The 24209-nt window shown below is 37.2% G+C and overlaps 2 protein-coding genes across 3 annotated transcripts; one reads left to right on the forward strand and one right to left on the reverse strand.

Moving 5' to 3' along the window:
• Nucleotides 1–6383: 6383 nt before the first annotated feature.
• kcnk15 (potassium channel, subfamily K, member 15) lies at nt 6384–16304 on the reverse strand. Of its 2 annotated transcripts, XM_044119149.1 has the most exons (3): nt 11957–16304; nt 9840–11800; nt 6384–9685 (listed from the first exon to the last, which is right to left on the reverse strand). In XM_044119149.1, the coding sequence occupies exons 2-3, from the start codon at nt 10135–10137 to the stop codon at nt 8685–8687; spliced, it is 1299 nt and encodes a 432-aa protein (XP_043975084.1). In that variant the 5' UTR covers nt 10138–11800; nt 11957–16304; the 3' UTR covers nt 6384–8684. The 2 variants fall into 2 exon arrangements, with proteins under 2 accessions (XP_043975084.1, XP_043975076.1); XM_044119141.1 differs by having other exon boundaries at nt 9840–16304.
• Nucleotides 16305–16631: 327 nt separating this feature from the next.
• ogfr (opioid growth factor receptor) lies at nt 16632–23376 on the forward strand. Its single transcript, XM_044119129.1, has 7 exons — nt 16632–16919; nt 17293–17358; nt 17432–17513; nt 17616–17694; nt 18389–18455; nt 20264–20412; nt 20493–23376. Exons 1-7 carry the CDS (start codon nt 16794–16796, stop codon nt 21568–21570), a joined length of 1647 nt encoding a protein of 548 aa, XP_043975064.1. The 5' UTR covers nt 16632–16793; the 3' UTR covers nt 21571–23376.
• Nucleotides 23377–24209: the final 833 nt, after the last annotated feature.

Consider the following 24209-nt stretch of genomic DNA (forward strand, 5'->3'; position numbering starts at 1 on the left):
CCTGGGTTTATCTTATTCTCATGTTACAGGTTTGAGTGATAATTTTAGATCGCTTTCACTTGGCTTTAGTCAAGGTTACGTATATTGTTTGAAAAAGAAGAAAATAAAAAAATAAGTGTAGTAAATATGGGTTCAGAAAAGTAATCAGTAGAGAGATAAGTAATATTAAAATTCATCGTACTTAACCTGGACCTCTTAACCAAAGACATAAATGAGATTAACATGTGAAGTGGCCACTCTATGTCTATGTTATTTTGAGACTGTTTTAGTGCTTATGTTCGAAAAGTTTGCTGGTATTTATCATCATAAAATAAATCCTGTTTTGAATATCATGGTAGTGCTTCTTTTTAGATTATTTAGGCAGTTAGTTCCTGGTAATGTGATTCTTGAATCAATGTATTTAGTATAAACACTGGCGCCTAATTTTTATTAGAAATTATGTTTGCAAATGTTGATTTGACAGGTATTGATCCTCTAATCAAATTACAGCAACATGCCCGTAAATGAGAAATGCATTTTTGTGTAATTTTATCAGACAGTCCATCAGTTCAGTGAGGCTAAATATGGACTTTCAATCACAGCTATGTAGTAGTTATTATAAAGGTGCTGTCAAACTGTTTCTGTGCTTTGGTTGCTCCAAAACACACGGTTGCTATTACTTGTGCTTTTCTTTTTATTAGCGTCCTTTGTGTTGTTGTAACCTTGTGACGACTCTGTCAGCTCTGTCTGCTGAATAAACTTTAAAAGCGATCCACAGACGGTGACTACGGGTGCTATTTTCGTGAACAGTGTGCTGCTGTGTGACGTCAAAAGGTTTGCTTCTGTGCATGCGGGTCTCTTTGAGGACATAAACCGTTCACATAGAAGTCTCATTACGTTCCGGTTTAATTAGTGGTATGAACAACTTTTTAAAAAAGACTGAAATTAGACTGAAATTTTAAATGCTTTGCATGTAATCTATAAATAACCACAAGAGGTCAAACTGTCATAAATAAACTGGGTTCATCAGGAAATGCATTTGACTATCCAGGTATACAAGACAGAAACAACCTTTAGCATGCAGACATGAAGCGTTGTGTAAGTAGCAGCATTTTCCTGTGCTTCCTTATCCTTTTTCCAAGTATTTGCATACATTTTTGCATATGGGGCTTTATGTGTAGATTGCCATAAGAAGTGAGGATTATGCAAAAGATTTTTAAATATGTCAAAAAATAACTGTGGCAACCAATCTTAGATGGAGCTCAAATTGTGCATGCAACGGTATCAGATGTAAAGAAGCCATGCTGGAATGTTATTCATTTAAAGCTGCATACATTTGAGCACCATGGAAACACAGTATAACAGGGGTATTAGGATAACAGGCCTGAATTCTGTTAGCGACCCAAAGTATCTGGTCTACCAATGAGGCATTTTGAGTATTGATAAAAAATGTCAGTTGTTAACATACCTCTGCATAACACTGAGCATAAAACATTCCAGTCCTGTTGAGATGGCTCCTGACAAATCCCATTACCACTGTGCATTTGCAGTGAAAGGATAACATTTATACCTCTAACGGTCCAGGAATAGTAAAAAGAATTGTTGGTAATGGCTGGAAGCTGATTGAAAAAGTTGTATATCCCTGTCATGAAAGTTTCATGTTTTCTTCTTTTAATGTTTTTTATAGGTCAGATATTTGCACTGACATCAGTCATGTTAGCACTTGTGATGCTTACCTCTAATGGGTTTCTCTTTTCTACCACTATGTTTTTTTTTCTTCTTCAGGCTGCAGTGTTATTACCTTGTCTGTGTGAAAGATGTGTTTGTACAGTGTGACTTCGGTTTTCATCTTGCAAGCAAAGTGACCAATGCTGAGGTCTCATATATTTAGCAGGGCATGATGGGGGGGTGGGAGGGTTTCTTCTTTTTCAAAAAAATCTCTATGAGACCCACATTGTTTGTGTTCAGTATCGTCATCTGAATTTCAGCATTTTTCTAATTTTATACTCAAAGCTCTCAGCATCTGCTTGTGTGGAACAAGGGCTTCCTCCTATGTTGCTCCACTGAAGGTGTCCATGATAAAAAAAAATAAAGAAATAAAGTTATATCATTCACATTTTTACATGCCATTAATTTCTTAATTATCTTTTCTATCAGGATATGTTAGAAAACCATATTTTTCCTGTATGTGTTTCAGCAAGCTGTTGCATGGCCGCAGTCTGCCCTCTAGCGGCCAAACCATTATTTGGTTTTAAACTGGTTTTAGGAAAAGATTTTCCAAGGCATTTTTTTTATCACCTACAGAGGGCCCTCTTGTCTAAGTTATTAAACTTTTCTTTTCCCTATAATGATGAAAAAAATTAGACTATAATCCCGTGTGCCTTGTAGTGACAACAGGACAAAATGTAGCTCCATTTCACTTGAACTTTAGGAAGATACACTAATGTGACGGAGAGAGCGCGGAGTGAATTTCACCATGTGCACCCACATGCAGCGTCAGCAGATGGTATTTAATATCCAATCACCATTTCTGACGCTATTACCCAGTCATTTTTACATTTGTGTAAAGTAGATGGCTTTTCAAGCAAACCAGCAGATGGTTTGAAATGGATGCTTGGAGACAGTTGTGTAACCATTTTATTGCCATTTTTCCTTTCAAATTGCAACCAGCTATTAAAAGTAGCAAGTGCAAGAAAGTAAATGTTACATTATGTTCTTCTGTTCTATGGTAAAAATAAATAAATAAATAAATAAATAAAAAATTAGGAAGTTAGGGATGGTTATAGTTAGAACCAAAACAGTAATGTCATGTTCTGTGTTTTCCTGTGTGTTTATTTTGAGTTTCCTGTGTGTCTGAGTCTCCGTGTTGTCCTGTCGCCCTTTGATTAGTTCCCAGGTGTGTCTCGTTCCCTGATTACCCTCTGTGTATTTAGTGTCACCTGTGTCCTTGTCGGGTCCTTCTGTCATGTTTTGCGGTGTTTGAGGTGGTGAGGTAGACTCTAGAGACCCAGCTTAGATGAGTGATGATGAAGTTTAATAAATAAATCCAAACAAAGTCTAAAAACCAAGGCAGCACTGCTTGAGCTGAATCCAGGGCTCAACACAGGTAGCAAACAAGGTGACGAATGGACAAAACCGACAGACTGTGGAACAACGGACGCAGAGAGACGTAGAAAGACGTAAACTAGACGTAGGACCCGACAAGGACACAGAGACACAGGTGACACTAAATACACAGAGGGTAATCAGGGAACGAGACACACCTGGGAACTAATCAAAGGGAGACAGGACAACACGGAGACTCAGACACACAGGAAACTCAAAATAAACACACAGGAAAACACAGAACATGACAAGTAAAGGTTCATCTCTCACATTTTTGCCATTTTAGTGTCGAATATTCTATACCTTAGAAGTGGGAATAGGATAAAGCCCTTTTGAATGAATTTAATCCCATCTCTGAATTGTTCTTAAATGTGAATAAACATGTGTGTCTTCATGGTCGTTTGTCCTGTGTGTGTCTGTTCATTCACATGCAGTTTCTTGTTCATTGACCCCGATGAGAGCCACCACAATAACAACATGTTGATACATTAAATGTGCTTTTTGTGTCAATACTTGATATCAAGATGATCATTAAACCTAACCAAAAGCTGCTTATTATTATTTATTAATAGGATTATGCCTTTTGGTACAATTAAGCCGTATCTCAGGTTACTCAGACTGATTAATCTGAGTAAGCATGTTGTAAAATCACACTTAGCTACAAATACACCTGGAAGTATTTAGGTTTATGTGAAAAAAAAGAAACACCCCTTTGTTTTTGCAAAATAACTTTTTATCAGATTGGATAAAAAGACTGAACATTTTCTCCCAAGTCTTGCCACACATTCTCAACTATTTTGAAATCTGCTTCATATAAAGCATTTAAATGTGTAGAGGAAACTTTCCAGGAGGAAAGTTGAAAATTTTAACAGCTTATCTTCCTGGATTGTTTTTTATTTTGCTCCAGTTCATCTTTCCATCAATTGATGCTGCAGAAAATTATCCCCACGCTGCCACTCCATTATTTTGTCCCATAGTTTGTGTTCAGATGATGATGTGTACTCTCATTTTTCCACTACAGATCCCTTTTGATTACCTCCATGCAGCATCTTATTCCATATTTTTGCTGTTTCTCCTACAGGCCAACTGCATACAAAGCTCCTTTTTTCAGCAATGACTTTCCTTATCTCATTCTTCCAAAAAAGCCAGACTTGTTGTCAGATTTATTGGTTTTTTTTTTTTTACAGGGCAGCCAATAGATATTCTGTTAACAGATTCTCCCACATGAGCTGTGGATCTCTGCAGCTCCTCCAGTGCTGGGTTTTGACAACTTGAGAAAATGTTTTACAACATAATCTTGCTTTACTCTCCACAACGTCTTCCCTGATCTCCTGTGTTCCTCGACCTTCAGAAAGATGTTTGTTCACTAATATTTTCTATAAAACCTCTTGCTCTCTACCATTTGAGTGGTTTCTGAAGTCTGATGGTTGTGTTGGACATTAGTTAGTGGAATCAAATGTTTAACTTTTTTTTAAACATATAAAATGCTACCAAATTGGTGAAGTGGCTTTTTCTTTTATATCCACAGTTTTCATTTCACATCACTGTGCAGTTATGAGGCACCGTGGCGAAACTTTAAACTGCTGCTGCGCAAGTTACTCGACAGGTTGTTTCTAGGTAACAACCCCTCCTTAACTTTCATGTTGCTAGGTAACCAAAGAGCGAGTGAGTTCGTTGATTCCACCAACCTAGCTAGTTGGCTGTGAGAGGTTGAGTAGCTAAAGTCTTTTCTCTGCCTACATCCCCCAGAATGCTCAATAATTTCATTAGTGAAATTATTGAATATTTTGTCACACTTATTATTTTAATATTGATATCGATCACGTATCTATAGCAAAATATATTGCTATTGATTTAATGTCCAATCCTATTTCACATCACCGGTAGATAAATTATTCTTTTGACAAATTTGCAGCACATCCAGGAGATAATTTTTCATCTTCAGCTCTTAATGGCTAAACTAACTCATCCTTAACAATAACACTCTTCCTTTGTCTCAGAGAATATTCTCCCTCGTTGTGCTTCTTTCTTCTGTTTCACATCCTTTGTGTAATTGGTGACGAGTTCAGAAAGCGCCCCATTGTCTTATGGTCACGCATCAATAATTCAGTTAAGTGTGACATTTTTCAAAGTGTCATAATACAAATCTCGATTAGATTCCTTTGTTGGCCTGTTTGTTTGCCATAACAAAATTGCCTGTAACTTCCAATAGAGGCAATAATCCTCAATCATGACACAGAGCCTATAAAAACTATTCGCTCCCTGGAACATTTTACCCTTTTGCTGTTTTTGCAACTCAATCAGAATGAACAAAATTTGACATTTTTCACCAAAAAATTATTTGATGTCAAAGTAAAAGCTGAGTTCTGCATAATTTTGAGTTTCAAATACCTGGATTAATTTAAGGTGATGTTTGGGGTAAAAAAAAAAAAAGAATGAACTCTGAGTGGGTCACACTTATTCCATCAGCTCAGGTCAATCTGAACTTGGAAACCATATTTGGGCCTCTGCACTTCCAGTTACTACCTTCTGATTCTGTCAGAGAGGAACATCTTGACGCACACACTGCTGTTTGACCAGAAAGATCATCTTCAGACTGTCTGGTGGTTTCTAAATGTTTTTGGTCGGTTCTCAATTGGAGTTAATACTAAATTGTTAAAAGTTCTACAAACTATCTTGCAGAAGAAGTTGGATTCTGGTCTCTACCTCAGGTGCATGAAGGCGAAACAAACAAAGCTGCTAAAATCTAACAACTAAACGATGAAAAAAAACGAAAAGGTTAAGGTAAATAAAATTTTGCGACTCTATTTTAACTCAAGTTGATCTAGAACTTGTTAAATTACCGGACTGTTGTGTGCTTCTCTCATGTATGTCCATCATTTTCTCACTGCTTACTGCAGCACACATAAATCACTCCAAGACAAATACTAAACTGTGAAGTTTAGTATTTGTAGCGCATGTATCATTATCAAAGATGAAAATTACTAATTGTTCTTTCAAGAAAAGAAACTAGATTAAAAAATTACAGTGAAGGTTACACACATGAACTAGGATCATTTACTTTAACGAGTACTTCTTGACATCCATCCAAACAAAGGGTTTCTCATAACTGCAATAAATCTTTTATTTTCTGAGTCTCCCTGCTGTTTTAGTTTAATCTAGTGTCTTTTTGTAGATCTGGGTCATATTGGGGTATGTGTATCAGGTTTCTGACCATCTTTAACAACGTATAACACAAAAGAACGTTGAATACTTTTAAGAAATTGAAGTCAGTTCAACTGATGGTCAGACTAATGGTTACAAGGTTTTATTCTCTGAAAGTAAAAACACGCATTTGAAGGGAAGACAAATGAAAACAGAATCTTCACAAAAAAATTAAAAATAAAAATTACACAACAACATACAATAAGAAAGAGACTAAATTTAAAAAAAAATACATTCAACGTTACACTCATTTGGTTTAGTCAAACAATACTGGAAGAGAATGACTTCAGTCAGGACTACAACAACACCTTCAGTCGCTGGAAGATAAAAACTTCTGCAGACCTTAATAACCTGCTACATATATTTTACAAGCTACATCCATTTTAGTTCAACTAGCAACATAAAGTTTTTTATTTATCGGAGTGTTCACCGCCTCACTCCAATGTCAGGTAATAAAATATTGTATTATTCTCGTCTTGTAAAATAGTCACTTATCTGATGTGCTTGGTCAAACTTCTTTAAGGCTTTTTAAATATAAAACTAGAATTATGACATCATCTTTCTATGGCAGGAAAATTTAAGACTTTTCTTTAATCAAGAGCCCTGTGGTGGGGGGGGGGGTTTAAGTCTCTTCATTGCTAAACAAAATACTCGTTCCTTTTATTAAAGCAGAGATGTTCACAAGTCATTTTTCCAAGTTCAAGTCAAGTCATGAGTCTCTAAATACTCTGAAGGTTCTCACACTGGATGCATGGCGTAAAGCACAGAGTTACTGTTGTGGATATAACTCATTATTGTGAGCCCTAATTGCGAGACACAAAATGTCTCCCCAATTAAAATATGAAATTGTTCAGTGAAAGATAGATTAAAACTAGTTTTTGATTCAAACAGTAAGGAATTTTTTTCAATAAGAACAGGACAGTGCAAATCTGCAATAGAGGTGGGAATTTATCGTATCATTTATCATTCTCTTGATGAATTTCTTTTCATAATAAGGATTTTGATTTATCGCTGTCATGATAAATTAAAATGATTGATTCTTAAAAAAACAAACTGTCCTTATTGTCCAGATCAATAAACATTAATCAAATTGAAAATATGGTTAAATGCAGTTGCTGTGACCTTTATGTGACCGGCGTTCTTCAAGAGCAGTATTTGTGTTTGTGAAGCTACAATTGCTCTGTCATGCAGTCCCAGCTATTAAGTTAAACTGAAGTAATATATAGTTATTATTGTCATTTTAATTAAGAAAAAAAAATTAATTAAAAACAATTGTACAAAATATGGTGATAAAACTTTAAGTCTGTATTGCCCACCCCTGCTTTTTATTTTACTGCTGTTATCAATCTAAAAAGACGTTGGAGGTAAACTGAGTGTGTTCTCAAATAACCCAGAGTCACAGCTCAAAATGAGAGACATCCATATAGTCATTATTATGATGCTACATTAGATATGAAGCGGTAGCTACGAGCCATTAATGGTCCGTGATCCGCAAACATCCATGATTAATTAATCGAACGCAACCCTATTGCATCAGAGCTTTGCTATCGTCTTACTTACTGAACTAAATAGTGAACATTATAAGCATGAAACCAAAACAGACCAACTTGAAACTTTACTAGGTAGCATTATTAGTCATCTGCTAAAATGAGCTACAGGTGAAATGCTCACCTCCATTACAAGAGACTCGAGTCTCAAACCTCGTGTGCAAGTCGAGTCTGAAGTCGTCGTTACATATTCTGCATAAACCAAGAAATCTTTTCTCTCTTGTGGAGCTGTGAGGAAAGGATGGCATGGTGGAGGTTTTGTAGCTAGTTCTCAACACATTGTGTGGAAATAATTTTCTTTTCTTTTTTTTATCTGAAATTTGAGCTGGTTGTCATTAGTGACAAGCAGGAAAAAGTGGAAATGTTGTGTTTTGTCAACAACATTTCCACTTTAAGAACAGAGTTGTGCTCTTGTCTTTGCTGTGAAGTTTCAAATGTTTTGATTTGGTCTAAATTTGTTCTTTGAATAAACCGACAGATTCCTCAGTTATTGCAGAGAATGTAAAGTCTTTAAGTCAAAGATTTGAGTCTTCATCTCTGTGTTAAACTTGGCAAAAAAAAACAACAACTTTAAATGTAGCTCTCCTGCATCCACATAGAGTGCTTTACATTCTCTTTAGCATGCATTGCTACATGCAAGCAAAACAGCAGAACCCACAACATATATATATTGATACAGTAACAAGGAGCAAAGACATTCTTGCTTTATGATTAAAATCAAATTCAGTAGCTACAAGAGACAGTTTATTCAACAAACAGAATTCTGTCATGCGCAAAAGAAAAAATCTAACAAATAAATAAATACAGCTTACTGTCGTGGCAAACTTTCCCCCCTTACAATAATGCCCTTTACACCGACTTCCTCCTTAAACTACTGAACTCCTGGAAGCTGTGCTCAGGCGACAGTGTGCTTCCAGGGGAGGAGAGTCCAGTATTGTCCTTGGATCTCGACGAGCAGCCATCGATCCTATAGGAGACTGAGTTGTAATAAACTGAGTTAACGTGGCCTCCGTGGTGTTTGCTGCGGTTCACCACGGGGTCGTCACAAACTTCTGAGCGATAACACACGCAGGAGGAGCAGAGGGAGCTGACGCTCGTCTCCTCCCTCCGTCTTCCTGGCTTGATCCGAAAATGCAGCCTGTGCCTGCAGGGACTTTCCTGCCTCTCTGTGTCCTCAGCTGGGGAAGGGATGAGGTTGGTGCGACTGGTTCCCTCCTGCATGGGGAGGAAGAGTGTGCTGTGGCTGCGGACGTGCACCATGCTGTCCCTGCTGGTCCTCTCCCTCTGTTCACCTACAACGCGGAGGCCGGTTTGCCCCTCTAAAAGACCCTTGTCTCTCTTCAGCGAAGCTCTCTCCTGAGCATCCCGTCTTTCATCCTCGGTGTTCATGGTGAGGAAACGCAGGACCACCAAATTGAGAAAAGCTCCGATTACCGTCAGCCCCACCAGAATGTACAGGAAGCTGAAGGCGACGTAAGGCGTTTTCTCCTGGAGGTCCTCCTTCTTCTGCAGGGCCACAAAGTCCCCAAAGCCAATAGTGGTGAGAGTAATGAAGCAGTAGTAGTATGCATGGAAAAAGCTCCATCCCTCAAAGTGGGAAAAGGCTGCGGCTCCCACACACAGTGTTCCAACGCAGGACAGGAAGCCCACCAGGACCATGTTCTCCATGGACACCTCGGTGCGTCTGAAACGCAGGCACTGCTTCATTTTGTGGAGGAGGTAGCGGACGAACGTGTTCATTCTCTCTCCGAGGCTCTGGAACATCACAAGAGTGAGAGGAATGCCAAGAACAGCGTAGAACATGCAGAAGACTTTTCCTGCATCTGTTCCTGGTGCAGCGTGTCCGTACCCTTAATGCACAGAGGTAAACAGAAGAAAGAGGAATATTGTAGCAACACTTAGGAAGTATAACATGAGGTAATGTAAGCATTGCAATACGGCTGAATGAAAGTAAAACATCCTTACTTCCAAAGAAAGACGAAAAAAAGCTGCGCCTCAACTTACCTATGGTCGTGATGACCGTAATGGCAAAATAAAAGGAGCCAGCAAATTTCCACTGCCTCCCGGCGCGGTGGGGCTCCGCTTGCAGCACCACTCGCTCGATTTCGCGGTAATCGTCCTCGGAGAAGCGATACTTCCTCTTCATCTCACTGCGCTTCTGCTCCAAGATGCGCCTGCGGGAGCTCTCCGACTCGGACTCCAGCGCGTCAAACACCGCGGCGCCGACCAGCAGGTAGGAGAACATGCAGAGGATGAGCGAGAGGGTCCGGACGTTCTGCTTCTTCATCCTCGGTGTCGGCATGGGGAGTCCGGAGGATGAAAGAGAGGTGGGGAGGCTGCAGTTACAGGTGGTGCGGCTTTTCAGCGTACAGACATCACATCGGTGCTGCAGCCTGTTGCGTTCAACCAAAGCAGCGGAGGCGGGCAGGCAGGAAAATAAAGCCAGCAAGTCCGGTTCGAACGGTCTTCAGTGTATGTATAAAAATGCGTATGCAGCCTACCTGCTCTTGATGTGGCCATCTGTTTAAACAAGTGGCCCCGCATTACTTCATCGCATGCGCAAAGCAACCTCCAGTGAAAGGCTGTCGTTAATGTAGGTGTGTGTTTGGAGAGGCTTCAGCACCACGGACAGCAACCTGCGGATTTCAGTCAGTTGTAGGCTTTGAAATATATACAGTGCCACAATGTCCCACTAATTATAACGACAATGATAGTAAACCTTTTGTTTTTTCAGATAAATACTACAAGATGATTGGTAAAACAAACCAGACGCAATGCTTTACATAAACTGAAACTGAAAACAATGCGAGCCAAACATTAAAAACTGGAAGAATAATGCCTTCTGTTTTCTTCTTAATATTGTGCCTCAGTGGCTCTATTTGAGTAACACATAAATATACATAAAATAGTAGTGGTGCAAAGTTTTGCATGTGTAAAATATTTAACCAAGCAGTATATTTCTATTGATTTTCGGTGCTCCATAATAAACTGTTTCCAACATCTCTAAAGAGACAACGGGAGCTTTCTAATAAATAATTTCTTTATTGTCAATGTGAGGGAAGACAGTGGCTGCAGCGGGGCGTTTTGTCATGCTAAATGAAAAACATAACATACTTGCATTACAGAAACTAATTAAGATGTTTTCTAAATTATTCACACTGGGATTTTTCTGCATTGAGCTTGTATGTTCTCCTTGTGCATGTCTTTCATGGGATCTGTACTGGTGCTTTGAGTTCTTCCTTCAATCCAAAAATATAACTTTTAGATTCATTGGTAACTCTGGATTGTCCTCCGGAGAGAGAGTTTGTGTCTGTGTGTGTGTCCACTCTGTACCCTGCCTCTCGTGGCCCAATGGTGAAAGGCATTTTTAAATAGTACTTTATTATTACTTAATTTTTATGTAATTTTGTTACTTTTGGACTTCCATACAGATGTAAAAACAAAATGTTAATCCAGTTTAAAGTTAAATCAAAAGCTAACATTTGGAGCCAATTATTTTAAAGCTTCAAAAAAATACGCTTTTGACTTGTGACAAATAAAACTAAATTAAATGGTATTGCTGCCAGTTTTAATCATCAAACAACTAAATTAAAACAGATTTTAAATGAGAAATGGAAAAAGAGCCAATAAAATTAATTCTCCACTGCAGTATACTAACAGTTTAACTATACTGATAAAAAATAAAAGTGATAAAACCTTTATTTAACAATAGCATCACGTCAGATTAGAGAAACATGCTGATTTTTTCCCCTCAATATTAAAATGCTGGCACAACATGTACAATGTGAGTGAACAAAACAGGTTGGCTAGATGCTTCCTTACTGTAGGTGATGCCGGTTGCCATGGTGACTGCACTTGTATCCGAGGCACAGACTTTGGCCATCAGTTAGGATGAAACTAACAGAAACGTGATGATCATGGCTGTTGGCTGGTAAATGATATCATCAATGCATCACAGCTTTTGTCTTAGTCGAATGTGAGGAAGAAGAAAGAAAAAGGAAAGAGAGAAAGACAGAAAGACAGAAAAAAACAAAAATGAAGGAAGAAAGAAACAAAGAGAAAGAAAAAAAAGCTGCATCTGAATAATGCAGGTGGATTTTCACGTGTTCTTTTGTTCTCACAGATCATCCTGCTCTATGTGCTCCTGTTTTTGTCTTAAGTGGTTAAATCAGCACACTTATGTCCTTGTTTGGATTCAACCAGCTCTCCATAAATCAATTATATCTCAGCTGATAAGAGGGAAACCTGATGCTCCAACAGTCACCAATCAATCCAGACGGCTTTGAGTCACATCCTTTTTTCTGCAGACAGATGTGGGACAAAGTGAGGGAGGCTACACTGACTCAAAGAGATAGATGCTTCACTTAATGAGCTTTGCTATCTCTGTTCTCGCAAAGGTACATTGCATTAGGACACACACACACACCCACACCCACACACACACACACACACACTGTATATAATCATCTAATACTGAAAGTTCACATGCACTAGTTTGAATTTTCTGTTTATTTTTGGCTGTTGCTGCAACAACAACCTGTAATTACTGTTTAGTGCAAATGTTTTTGTCAATTTGATCTAATCCACATAAAGGAAAAGTATATCCACAGGGATAAAGATATATATTCACTCCTCACTAATTATAGCATGATTTTATTTTAGGAACTTGCAGAGAAACCACAATTTTTTTTTTGGCTAACCACTCGTCTTTTCACAATGAATTTAAATTAGTTGATTTCCTGTCTCAAACCTGACTTACTGTCTATTTTTATTAAGGTTGAAATAGAGATTTTCCAGAAGCCTGATGCTTGGCTGCTCCATCCGTTCCAAAACCATCTTTAAAGAAATTTTACGAACATTGTCTCATCAGAAAATCTTGTTGTCTTACGGAGATAGTTTGGGTGAGAGGGTTACAACCTGTGAAAATAACGTGCCTCCCATGAGGACACATAAAAAAATGCTAAAGAGTTTATAAAAATACTCCTTGCAGAAATCTATTAAATATTAGCTTATACATCCATTTTGGCTATACTTTCTGAATCTCCACAGACTTTCTAAGACATTTTAAAGATACAAGAGACAGTCAGTGGACAAGAAGGTATTTTTCCTGTGTTGAAGAAATGAAATCTGTAATGAAAAAATATTCTGACATTACATCTGGTGTAGAAGTAAATCTGACAGAACGGATTTATAAATGAAGAAGCCGCCTGTCAGGGCAGGCCATTAAAACCCAGGAAGAATCTCAAAAGAGATAAACGTGTAAATTGTTGGCTTTTCACCAGGAGGCCCATTCAGAGATACTGATCTGCTGGTCGCCTCTGATTATAGAGTGGGCAGATTATGAACACCCGATAAGACTTTGGAGCAGAAATCTCATTATAAACTTCTCAAGAACTAATTTGGTTTCACTGACGAATTCATTTGGCTGGGAAGCTTATCGGTGATTGGGAGGGAAGATGCTAAGAATCTGTTGCGGAGCTTCCCTTTGCCTTTTTCAGTTTCTAATTTCTGCCGTGTTCAATTAAATATGGAAATCTGTAAAATGGACAAATATAACACACACACAACATGTCTTAATTATAAAAACTGGATGAAACGGACTATTAATATACATGGTTTTCAGTTCTTATCAATAAAAATAAAACAGATGAGCACTCACACATTCATTCTTATGTGAAATATAAATCTACATCATATTTTTTAGAGTTTGTTTTGCAAAACTATGTTTTCTTCCACCTCAGAAGTTTGCATTACAAGCATGAAAAATATGGGGGGTTTTCTCTTAAAGCAGAAACTTTTATAACTGAATTGGTCATTCATATTTCAGAAAAGTGTTCTGGCATGTTAATTTTATTTTGTTTTTTTGGTTTTTTTACGTTAATCTGAAGCAACTAAAACCTGCCTTTGGAAGATTGACGTGGTAGCTACAGTCAAGTTAAGCTGCGTTAATCAAATAATACACACATATAGGTTTTCCATTCCTCTTTACAATAAAGACATTTGTTGAAGTATCGAGTGGGTTGTTTATTTTTATATAGCACATTTTCATAACATGTTTTTTAGTGCCACTGAATAATATTTCTCTCAAAAAGCAGTAAAGCATGGACCAGGTAAAAAATATACATAACGATGGGGTAAATTTCTTAGTTTGTGAGTTTTACAGCTCATATTTAGGGAAGCACTGGTTTCTAACACAGTGGAGTCTGACAGTGTTAGGAAGGATCCCTGCTGAAGCGCCTTCTCACCGATTATAGTCTCACTATGTGGCGAGAAAATTGAGTTGCTGCAGAGTAACAAATCACCTCCTAAGTTTGCTGCAACTCAATTACAACTTTGCTCAGCACCTTTTCACCACATGCTCTAAATAGACTAGTAGGAATAAAAATCTAACCTGCATTAACATTGAGCAGCTAGGTGTAATATTAGAAGTTTGGCTTTCTGGATATTTCTTACAGCTTACTGGATATATTTTCTGCAAGATGCTCCCATTAGTAGCTCATATGGTCTTCACTGGAAATTGTCATCAATAATAACAGATTTTTTTTGTTCTTTTTACTGTCAGCCTCATTATTATTCTGCATTTGTGTATGAAGTTTTCCGCTCAGCAACATTAAACGGAAAAGGCAACATTTGTATTTTGGTGACTGAGACATTTTACATGTAACGTGAATCTGAGCCAATCGGATCCTCTCGCGTTTGCTGATCTCACACAGAGAAAGGTGACGGGGGTTTTATGAAGCAGAGGCACAAAATAACAACAGCAAACACTTGGATGCCTGCAGAGCCCCGCGGTTACCACAGTAACGACGAGCAAAAATAGCAACCCACACCGGCATCTTTTCAGCCCCCAATCCCCAGTGATAACACAGGATTCTATTTATACCCTCTAATGGTGAAATAAGCCGGTGTATAAATGTATCAGTCCAATTACAGTCAAAAGATGAGGAACGTGGAACGATTACATGTTGCCACCTCTGATATCCCTGTTCCTGCTGCCAGCTCTTACAGCACAGCCTCTCAGTGTGAATAGTAAGGTCAGATTTCAGACTATAAATGTGTCTGTTATGTACAAATCATGTTTATGTTGAGGACATTGGATCAATGTCAAGAAAAACTACTCTCATCTAATGCTTTTACAGTGTGGACTTACACTGACACTGCAAAATATAGCAACAGAATTATGTTACCAATTCTTTATTTAGTACTTATTTGGATTGTATGCACAAGTATACACAAATATTTCTACAATTCAGGAATTATCCACCCTTAGGCATCTTCAACTTAATTTTAACACTTTCCCATAATTTCTTAAAAAAAAAAAAAAAAACACAAAGCTACAACATGTCAGTCTTGCATGTCATACATCAGGCTGTGTGAGAGCTTTTGTTATTAACAAGTACTTTCAAATGTGACAATCAGGTGTGAACAAACACTCAACTGTAGTAAAGAAAAAAAAAGATCTATCATAATTTGAACTTCACAAACACACACACTATTTGATTAAGTATCCAAGTAAATAAAATGAGTTACCTGAAGGATGACAAGAGAAAGAGGAACTGATATTGATCAGGTAAAAAAGAAAGAGATGGAAAATCATCTCCACCAAATTACATTCTGGTGAATGATATGTGAATACAGAGTGTTTTCAGTCCCAGAGCAGGTTGACAAATGTATGGGGGAATTTTTCTGCCATAATCCAAGAGCACACATTTTCAGTCTGAAAAGCAGGATTTCATCTCTTTTGTTATCAAAACTTTTAATACTTTTGCTTACATTTTCATTTTGAAATGAATAATAAGTCACCCAGCCCCAGACTCTCAAACCTGTCTACTTATGTGTATAGCGTTCTCAACCAGTCCAGTCCGTTCTGTGGCTGATGCAAATCTCTTCTCTTGCTTCAAGATGGAGCTCCATGAGCTTTTCCAGGAATTGTCCGCAGCTGGAATATTTAAATTGTTATCTCTTCAAATCTGAATTCCTTCCTGACTTTCTAGGTCAGAGCAGCTTAGTGCATTTGACACAGTGGATTTTCTGTGGAGAAAAACATGTCCAAATAACATAATTATTAACAATGTGACTATGATATTTGACTTATAAATTAAAGAAATAAACTTGTTAAAATTTTTATTGAGACTGATATTATGAAAGTTGTGATTTTGTGTTCTGGTTTGCAAACAGTCTGTTCTAATATTTTTACGTTTTCATTAAAACATTCCTAAATTTATTTATAAAACAGATTACACATATTTTATTTATATAGTTATTATGCACTTGACCTGCATGTTTTTGTTGTGCCGTTACATAACTGTCAGATGAAAAAAAGAGTTTTTCTGTACTTAAAATAAGTTGTCTGACTCAGTTGATTTGCACTTTAACACTTACAGCCAACACAGAAATTATATTGCCTTCAAGTAGAATCGTAAATATAAAATTATAAATCCTTGGAAAAATACTATTAGAGTGCCAAATAGAATCACGTTGAAGTAAATTTCCTCGTTAATCATATGACAAGAAGAAGTGACTTACTCAAATAAATTGTTTTTGGAGGTAAACTTGGGGTGAATTTAGCTGTGTTGATTATTATTTGTCAGTATCTCCAATTGTGGTTGCATGACGATCATCAGAAAGGCGAGTTCGCATTGGAGACTCACTTTGTAAGAGTAGAGGTTGCTTTACGTTAATATAAAAATTACCTAATATTTACGTACCCCTTTCCCTTAGTAAAGTTTTCTGGTTAATTGTCACATTTCCTACTCAGCGCAAGCACGTGAACGCAGCGTCATCACTGCAGCCGTAATACGACTGAAGGCAACAGAGACGGCTGGTTAGGGCCGTCCCCGTCTCTAACCCGAAAATGAAAGTAGAACTGATTCAAACCCGGTTATAGTACCGAACTAGGCTACCTTTTATACACTCTTAATTTTTTTCAATTACAAAAAAAAAAAAAAAAGAAAAAAAATGGAAGACGACTATGTGTGTGAATACGACTCGACATGGGACACAGAGAGTGATGGAGACGACCCGGCCGGAGAGAGCCAGAGCCGTCGGTCAAATCAAGACAAAAACAAGTCTTCCTGGGCTATCGTAAGTGCTTTCATTGCAGGCCTGCTCAGTTTTAACGCGCAAAAACCCTGTCCTGTTATCATTCACTTTCGCTTAGGCACGTACTGTAGTGAAAAAGCTAATGTTAGCTTTTTCCTCACTGCTGCAACCTCGCTAACTAGCTTAGCTAGCCATTGTAAGTTCCTTTTTTAAAATATTTGGCTTACGTTTTATTATCTAAGCCTCCGTTTTATTATATTAAAGAGTTTTTTAGCTTCATTGTTAAATAGAGTCCTTGTAGATCACATAACCAGAAGTGACGATATGTATCCTGCTTTTATTTAACTTGTATAGTCTTGATGCGCTAATTAGCTGCAACTAGATGCAGACTAATTCGATTTTTTTTTTATTGCAGTGGCATCATACACCCAGAAATATGAGGGCAGCAAAAGACATGCAGAATTATAGAAGAGGATATCCTGTAAGTAATACATGGCAATTAAAAATAACTTCCGTTTAGAGCAAGTAATGATGAGCTTTTTTAATATTTACAGAATCTAACAGATGATGATTGCTCAGAAGACAAAATGAACAACCTACAGTTCTATCTAAACAAGTTTCCATCTGCTCCTGATGGTAACACAGTTATTTCTATATAAAATATAAATTGGCATTTAGAATTTTAAAATGTTTTTGTTTTGTTCTAATTGTATTATTTTTTAAAAACTTTTGTTACAGATATCTACATTGAGTCCTTTCTTAAAGAATGGAAAAACGACTACAAAAAATTGGAGAGGGTTCACTCTTACATCCAGTGGTATGTATTATGAGTGTTTAATATTAGTCAAATATACTGGAGATACACAATACTGGTTTCTATTTAATATTGCAATTGCAAAACACTGTTAAGATGGAATGTTTTATAGGCTGCAGGATGCAATCTCAATACAACAAAAAACAGAACTGGAAACAATCAGCTGCACAATTTTGTCATATTTCCCGTGTATCAGAGTTTCCCAATGCTGGTTCTTCGGCCACACTGCCCTCCAGGTTTGAGCTGTTTTAATGCTTCGCCACATCTTTTAAAATTTGAAGGGAAATGAAGCTTAAGCTTAAGATAAATTGATTTTCTCCAGATGTGTTGGAGCATTTAAGAGACTCTGCCTGGTGGACAACGGTTGTCCAATGCTGCTCCAGGTTTTTTGGGGTTGGAACAATTTTAATTCTGACGACACCATGTCAAGAAGTAAAGCGTCTCCTGTGTCTAATGTCGGATCTTCCTCAATCATTAAGCTAAATCTGTAGATAAAAAGAGAAAAATATATATTTTTAAATAGATTTAAAGCTATATGTTCACTATACATGTTTGTATTTGACATTTGCTGTATTGTTGTTTGCTTTTTGGGATAAAGAAATACTTAATTTTATTGCGTTTACAAAGATCAGCTTGTAGCATATCTGTAGAGCAGTTTCAATCATCGCTGTTTTTTCTCTCTTCAATCATCTTCAAGGTTGTTTCCACTGCGAGAACCAGGGGTTAATTATATGGCTTCAGAGCTCACCAAGAAGGAAATTGAGGTAAGTTGCTACTACTAAACTGTGACTTTAAACAGGTTTGTTCCTCCTTAAAATTTAGAACTTCCAAATTTTTTAAATAACCTAATTGTCTTTTACTTCTTGTATTTAAATATTTACTAAAAACCAGCCTATGTATAAGCATTTACGTTTTCAGCAAAAAATTTAGTGTGTATGATTTTTAAATTCTGTAGCTGTTAATGTTCAACAATGCGACATGATATTGGAGTTATTTCAAAGTTTTATTTTAAGCTGTTTCACAGAAAAGGGTTTATTTTAGTATTTAAATGTTGACAAAATTGCTAATATGAATAAATTCCCTACCAAATAGTTCATAATACGTTATCTATTTGCAACCTCTTTTTTTTTTTTTTACACAACATAACTACAAACTGACATCTGTGTAAAAAAAAAAAAAAAAAAACTGCTTCTGCTGCTATCAACTGGGCTTTTTGGACTGCAGCGTAAAACAAGAGATGGTGCAAACTGAGGAAAAGATAGATCAAGAGAGTGTTAAGTTGGTGTGGAGGCGTCGGGAGGCTGCAGCCTGCTCTCTTAACAGTCCTGTAATAGCAAAACCACATCTATGCACATGGTGAAAGTGTTCACATTGACAATATTTTCTTTTTGTAAATATTGTCTGCTTGGAGTGCTAATTTATTGTTTGTAATAAAAGTGTTCTTATGGGTACTATATAAACTGTTTTCATGCAGTGCTTTCTACATTGCATGCTGGGTATTAATTCATGCAATTGTTAAATTATTCAGTCATGTAACTCACCTATCCAACTACCTCAATTAGGTATTTTCATTTTTGTCTTAATGTACTTATTTCTGTGAATCTAAACTATTTGCTTAATGCTAAATCCTTCTTCTAGGTGTCATATTTCATGTCATAAAGGGGGAAAAAACATAAAAGGTGTAAATGATTTAGCTTTTACTGTGTGCTTAGTGAAGAATTAAACCACTAAGGAGGAAATACAAAAAATAGACTGAAATATTAAACAATCATTTGCCTCATTTTTACATTTGGTTCTCAAAATAAAGCAGGTGTGTCTTCAGCCATCTGTGTTTTATTATTAGCAGCTATTGTGGCATTAGTTTGGTGTGGAGTGCTTTAGATAATAGGTTGCAGTTCATGTATTATTTTTTTTTTTGCCCTGGCAATTTACAAATAGCTATAATAATACATGAGTGGATCCTCTTGTGAGTGAGAATGGAAATTCCCGCTGGTGTTTATGTGGCTTAATTTGACACAAACTGGTTGCAAAGTTTGCAGATGCAAACAAACAAATTAAGACCTCAGTGTGAAACACTAAGTCGGTTTAAAATGTTCAACTTCACATTATAAAGCAGGAGAAAAACTAGTTAAGTGCCTCAGTCCAACATGGCGGTCTTGATGAAAAATCAACTAACTCGTCACACTCTGCCATTGTAACCTGTTATCTTATCTCCCTTCACCAAACTGTTGAACATGATTAAATCAAGTTAGGGAAATAAACTAAATATAGAAGACCTTTTATCTATTTAAAAATGTCAACCATTTTCTATTTTTTTTACCTTTTACATTTACTTTCCATTTTTCCAATATTTGTGATTTTATTTTATTTTTTAATTAAGTGTCTTACCTGCCTACATTTGGATAAATTTTTTCTTATCGACACCAAGAAGCCAAATGTACGACGCAGAAAAGCCACAACACCTTAAAGACCAGTGGGACACTAAAACAAAACTGCAGCGCTTCTATAATCCTTCTCTCTCTTAATTATTTGAATTTCTGCACGTTTTAAACTTATTCTATTTGCCCAAAAGGCTTTCAAGAAGAATGAGGATGCCAAAAGGAGGCTGGTGGAGGCGTATGAACTCATGTTGGGTTTTTACGGCATACGTCTGGTCAACAAAGAGACGGGGGAAGTGAAGCGTGCAGAAAATTGGAAGGAGCGTTTTGGAAACCTGGAGAGGTAAACGCCAATTTCAGTAAATTCTCAGATCTCGATGGTTTTGTCAGTAATTCCAGCTTCATCCGTCCGGTGTGTTGCAGAAATATGCACAACAACCTCCGGATAACTCGCATCCTGAAAAGCCTCGGGGAGCTTGGCTTCAAGCACTACCAGGCTCCGCTTGTGCGCTTCTTCCTGGAAGAGACTCTGGTCAAGAAGACGCTGAGTAACGTTAAGCGCAGCGTGTTGGACTACTTCCTGTTCGCCGTGCTGGAAAAGCAGGAACGCCAGGATCTCGTGCACTTCGCTTACCAACACTACGAGCCGAAGGACAAGTTTGTGTGGTGTCCCAGAAAGATCCAGAAACAATTCAGGAAGGGCGGCAGAAGTTCTGACGTTGGGAATGGAGACGGGAAAGACGATGTCTTGCACAGTAAAAAAGACGGGGATGCAGCAGGGCAGCAGAAAGAAGATGGGATGAATAATGTTCCCAAGACTCTGGAAGGAAGTGAAAAAATTAAAGACAAGAGCAAACAAGCGGAGGAGTCTGATGAGCCACCAGCAGAAACAGAGGCTGTCGGGAACGGAAACGAGGAAACGGGGTCTGATATTGAAAATATAAGCAATGGAAATGAATTTCCAAATTATGTTGACGAAAATGTCGTTGAAATGGAGCAGTCCTCCAGTCTAGACAGCGACATCCCAAATAACGATGCCGCTGCAGACAGCGAACCGAAATCTACCAGCAACGCCAAGGACGACCAAGATCTGAACATTATGCAAACCGGTGCGGATGGAGAGCCCGAAAAACCTCCAAAAAAGAAAAGGGACGACGAAGAGGTTCTGCCTAACAACGATCCTGCTACTGCTGCTGCCGGCCTGGTGCAGGAAAACGCTGCTCCTAATAAATCTACAGGTCAAACAAGCCCTTCAGTTCACACTCCTCTTAAGAGCTCAAAACACTCACCCTCTCTATCTTCTGAAAGGGAGGAAAAGATCCCAAGGACGGATTTTATTCAACCGTCGGATCAAACAGAAGTCGAGATGGAAAATAGTTCAGCCTCAAACGGCATGCAGAGCAGCAAACATGCAGAAGGACAGAGAAACGGGACGGAGTCGGAGGACGTTCCCATGGATTCAACCCCCTCAAGCTCCAATCACAATGAGAGAGCCTCATGAATAAGTAGTGACAGAAGGAAATTCATATAAACTTAGATTTTATGTATTATAAGGACAGAATCTGACTGGACATTTTCTAGGCCTTATTTCTACTATATTTGATGTTAAGATATTATTCATTCTTTTCACTTTAAATGGATTATGGTATTCTACATTTGGGTTTCTTAAAACTTTCAAGACAAAAACTAAAAAGACCAAAAGCAGCAATATGTTAATCAAATGCCATAGTTTAAGATTTAGTCACATGATGTGGTTTCAAAACAGGAAAACAGTTTTCTGATGCTGAGATCTGCAGCTCTAATGAAAAGTGATTTAATTGTTGTTTTATGTATATTTTTATCAGCTGAATAAGGCTAAAATGGATTTTTCCTTTGACAATGTGAACATCAGACAGATAATTTCACTACATACAGGTGCATCTCAACAAATTTGAACATCGTGGAGGAGTTTAATTTATTTCAGTAATTCAGTTCAGAGTTAAAAACATACCCTAGTTTTATATATTTCAATATTCTTATTTGGTTTTAATTTTGATGGTTTACATCTAATAAAATTCAAAAGTTCAGTTTCTTAGAAAATTAGAATAAAAAAATGATTTCAAGCGTAGAAAACAAATCATACTAAAAGGTAATGTATTCAGATTGTTGTTTCAGTAACGGTGAGAAACTTTGGACGTTACACAAGACCAAATAAAGCATTTTTTATGTACAGAAATGTTATTTTATGGTCCACAAAACCACAGGGAAGACTGCTGACTTGATATGGACACGTCCACAAAGAGGGTCAAAAGGCTATTCATATTGCTGTGTCCAGGCATATTAATTGAAAACTTGGTGGAAGAAAAAAATGTGTTATATGAAGCAGATCCAGTATCAATGTACCAATTAGAGCAACCTGGGCTTCCTTAAAACATCAGCACAGACTGATTATCTTCACTGATGCAGTAATTCATTTAAAAATATTCCTGACCAAGGATTGGAGCACATATATATATATATATATATATATATATATATATATATATACAATTGATTCAAAATACTTTTTTAAAATCTTATGATCTTATGTAATATCCTATTTTTAAGTAGAATTATCTGTAAGACACAATATTCAAAATGTGTGTCTAAAAAGTGTTTCACTTTTCGAATTCAATTATTCAAATAAATAAACTTTGAAGTTTAAATTTATTTAGATGCACCTCTTTTATGCGTAGGGTGGAAATGAACTGCAGCAGAAATGTGATATCGCTGCATACAGATTTAAATGCAGGTTGAAGGGTTTTTATTTCATTTTAGCCACATGTTTTGCACTGAGATTTAATCGATTTCTATGAACCTTTTTCTCTCTCTGGGCTGTTTTTGTGTTTGCAAAACATTGTGTTTTTTAAAATCCTGCTGTTCAAATGAAGTTGAAGTTGTATTTCAGAAAATGCTGCACACTGTATGCTGTCATGCTCATTTGGGAAGCTGATTGCAGCTGAAAGCCTTGCCAAAAAACAAAAACAAAAAAACAAACAAATGTGATGAGACTGGTTGATTGTACAACGTGTTTGTCTTGAATGCTTTGGCTGCAACTTAAACTCTGTATGTTCCTTTGAAATCGGTGCAGTCCATGAAAATGGAAGATCCGGTGTGATCAGGCATCCTTTTATATTTGCACTGATTTCTGCTATGACTTGTTGAAGTTACTGTATAATTTTACCTGAATAGACCTTTATAATAATTTCCCAGTTACACACCTGGCTGTTACGAGAACTGAATAAAGTCATCCTATTTTCTGAAAGTGATCTGTTTGAAGTTAAGATTTGTTGAACCTTTAATGTTTGTTAATTTGCTGCTTTATGTTATATTTAGACTTATCTTGTTATTTATTTGAACACAGACTCTCTTTGGTAACGGCAGCCAGAAGGTGTTGAAGCTAATTACCTAAAATGACTGGAGTTTTGATGCAAAAGTCAAAACATATCAGTTATAGTTATCTTGCTCAAGTTAAGTTTAATACTGTTCTTCTTTGTCCTCAGTTTAGAGGAAATTCATATTAATCAAACTGCAGAAATCATGAGAATACTCTTGAGTTAGTCATGTGGTTATTACATTTTGTTATGCCAAACGTACTGTAAATTTCCATCTATATTACTGAATTTTGTTTGCAATATAATCTTTTCCCCATAGATACGATACAAAAATCTGAAGAGATTTGTGCTTGTGAATCCTAACCAGGTATAAAGTTTAGCTAAAGGAAGAAACAAGCGTGAGAGTGAGAATAGTATCAGGGGTCGCCGCCTGGACAGGTCAACAATCTATCACAGGATAAACTGCGACGCACATTAATCTGAAGAAAGGACAGTTTGGAGAGAAAATGAACCAAACAATCATGATGTTGGCCTGATGGAGGAACCTGGAGTACCCAGAGAGAACCCACCCATGAACATGCAGACTCCATTTATAAAGACTCCAGCCTACTGTGCATTCCTCCTACGGCTCAAAACGTGTTGATGGTTTTCCCTCAAACCAGTTTATTTTTTTCCAATCCCTCCAGGATCTTTTACAAAATTAAAGTCTTACTTGTGCAGCTCTTCAAAGACGTTCTTTGCCATCAGGAGGCCAGGACAGTGAATACCTAAAAGAAAATTATAGGAA

Source organism: Gambusia affinis, linkage group LG01, assembly GCF_019740435.1.
Source record: "Gambusia affinis linkage group LG01, SWU_Gaff_1.0, whole genome shotgun sequence".
NCBI classification, from domain to species: Eukaryota; Metazoa; Chordata; class Actinopteri; order Cyprinodontiformes; family Poeciliidae; genus Gambusia; species Gambusia affinis.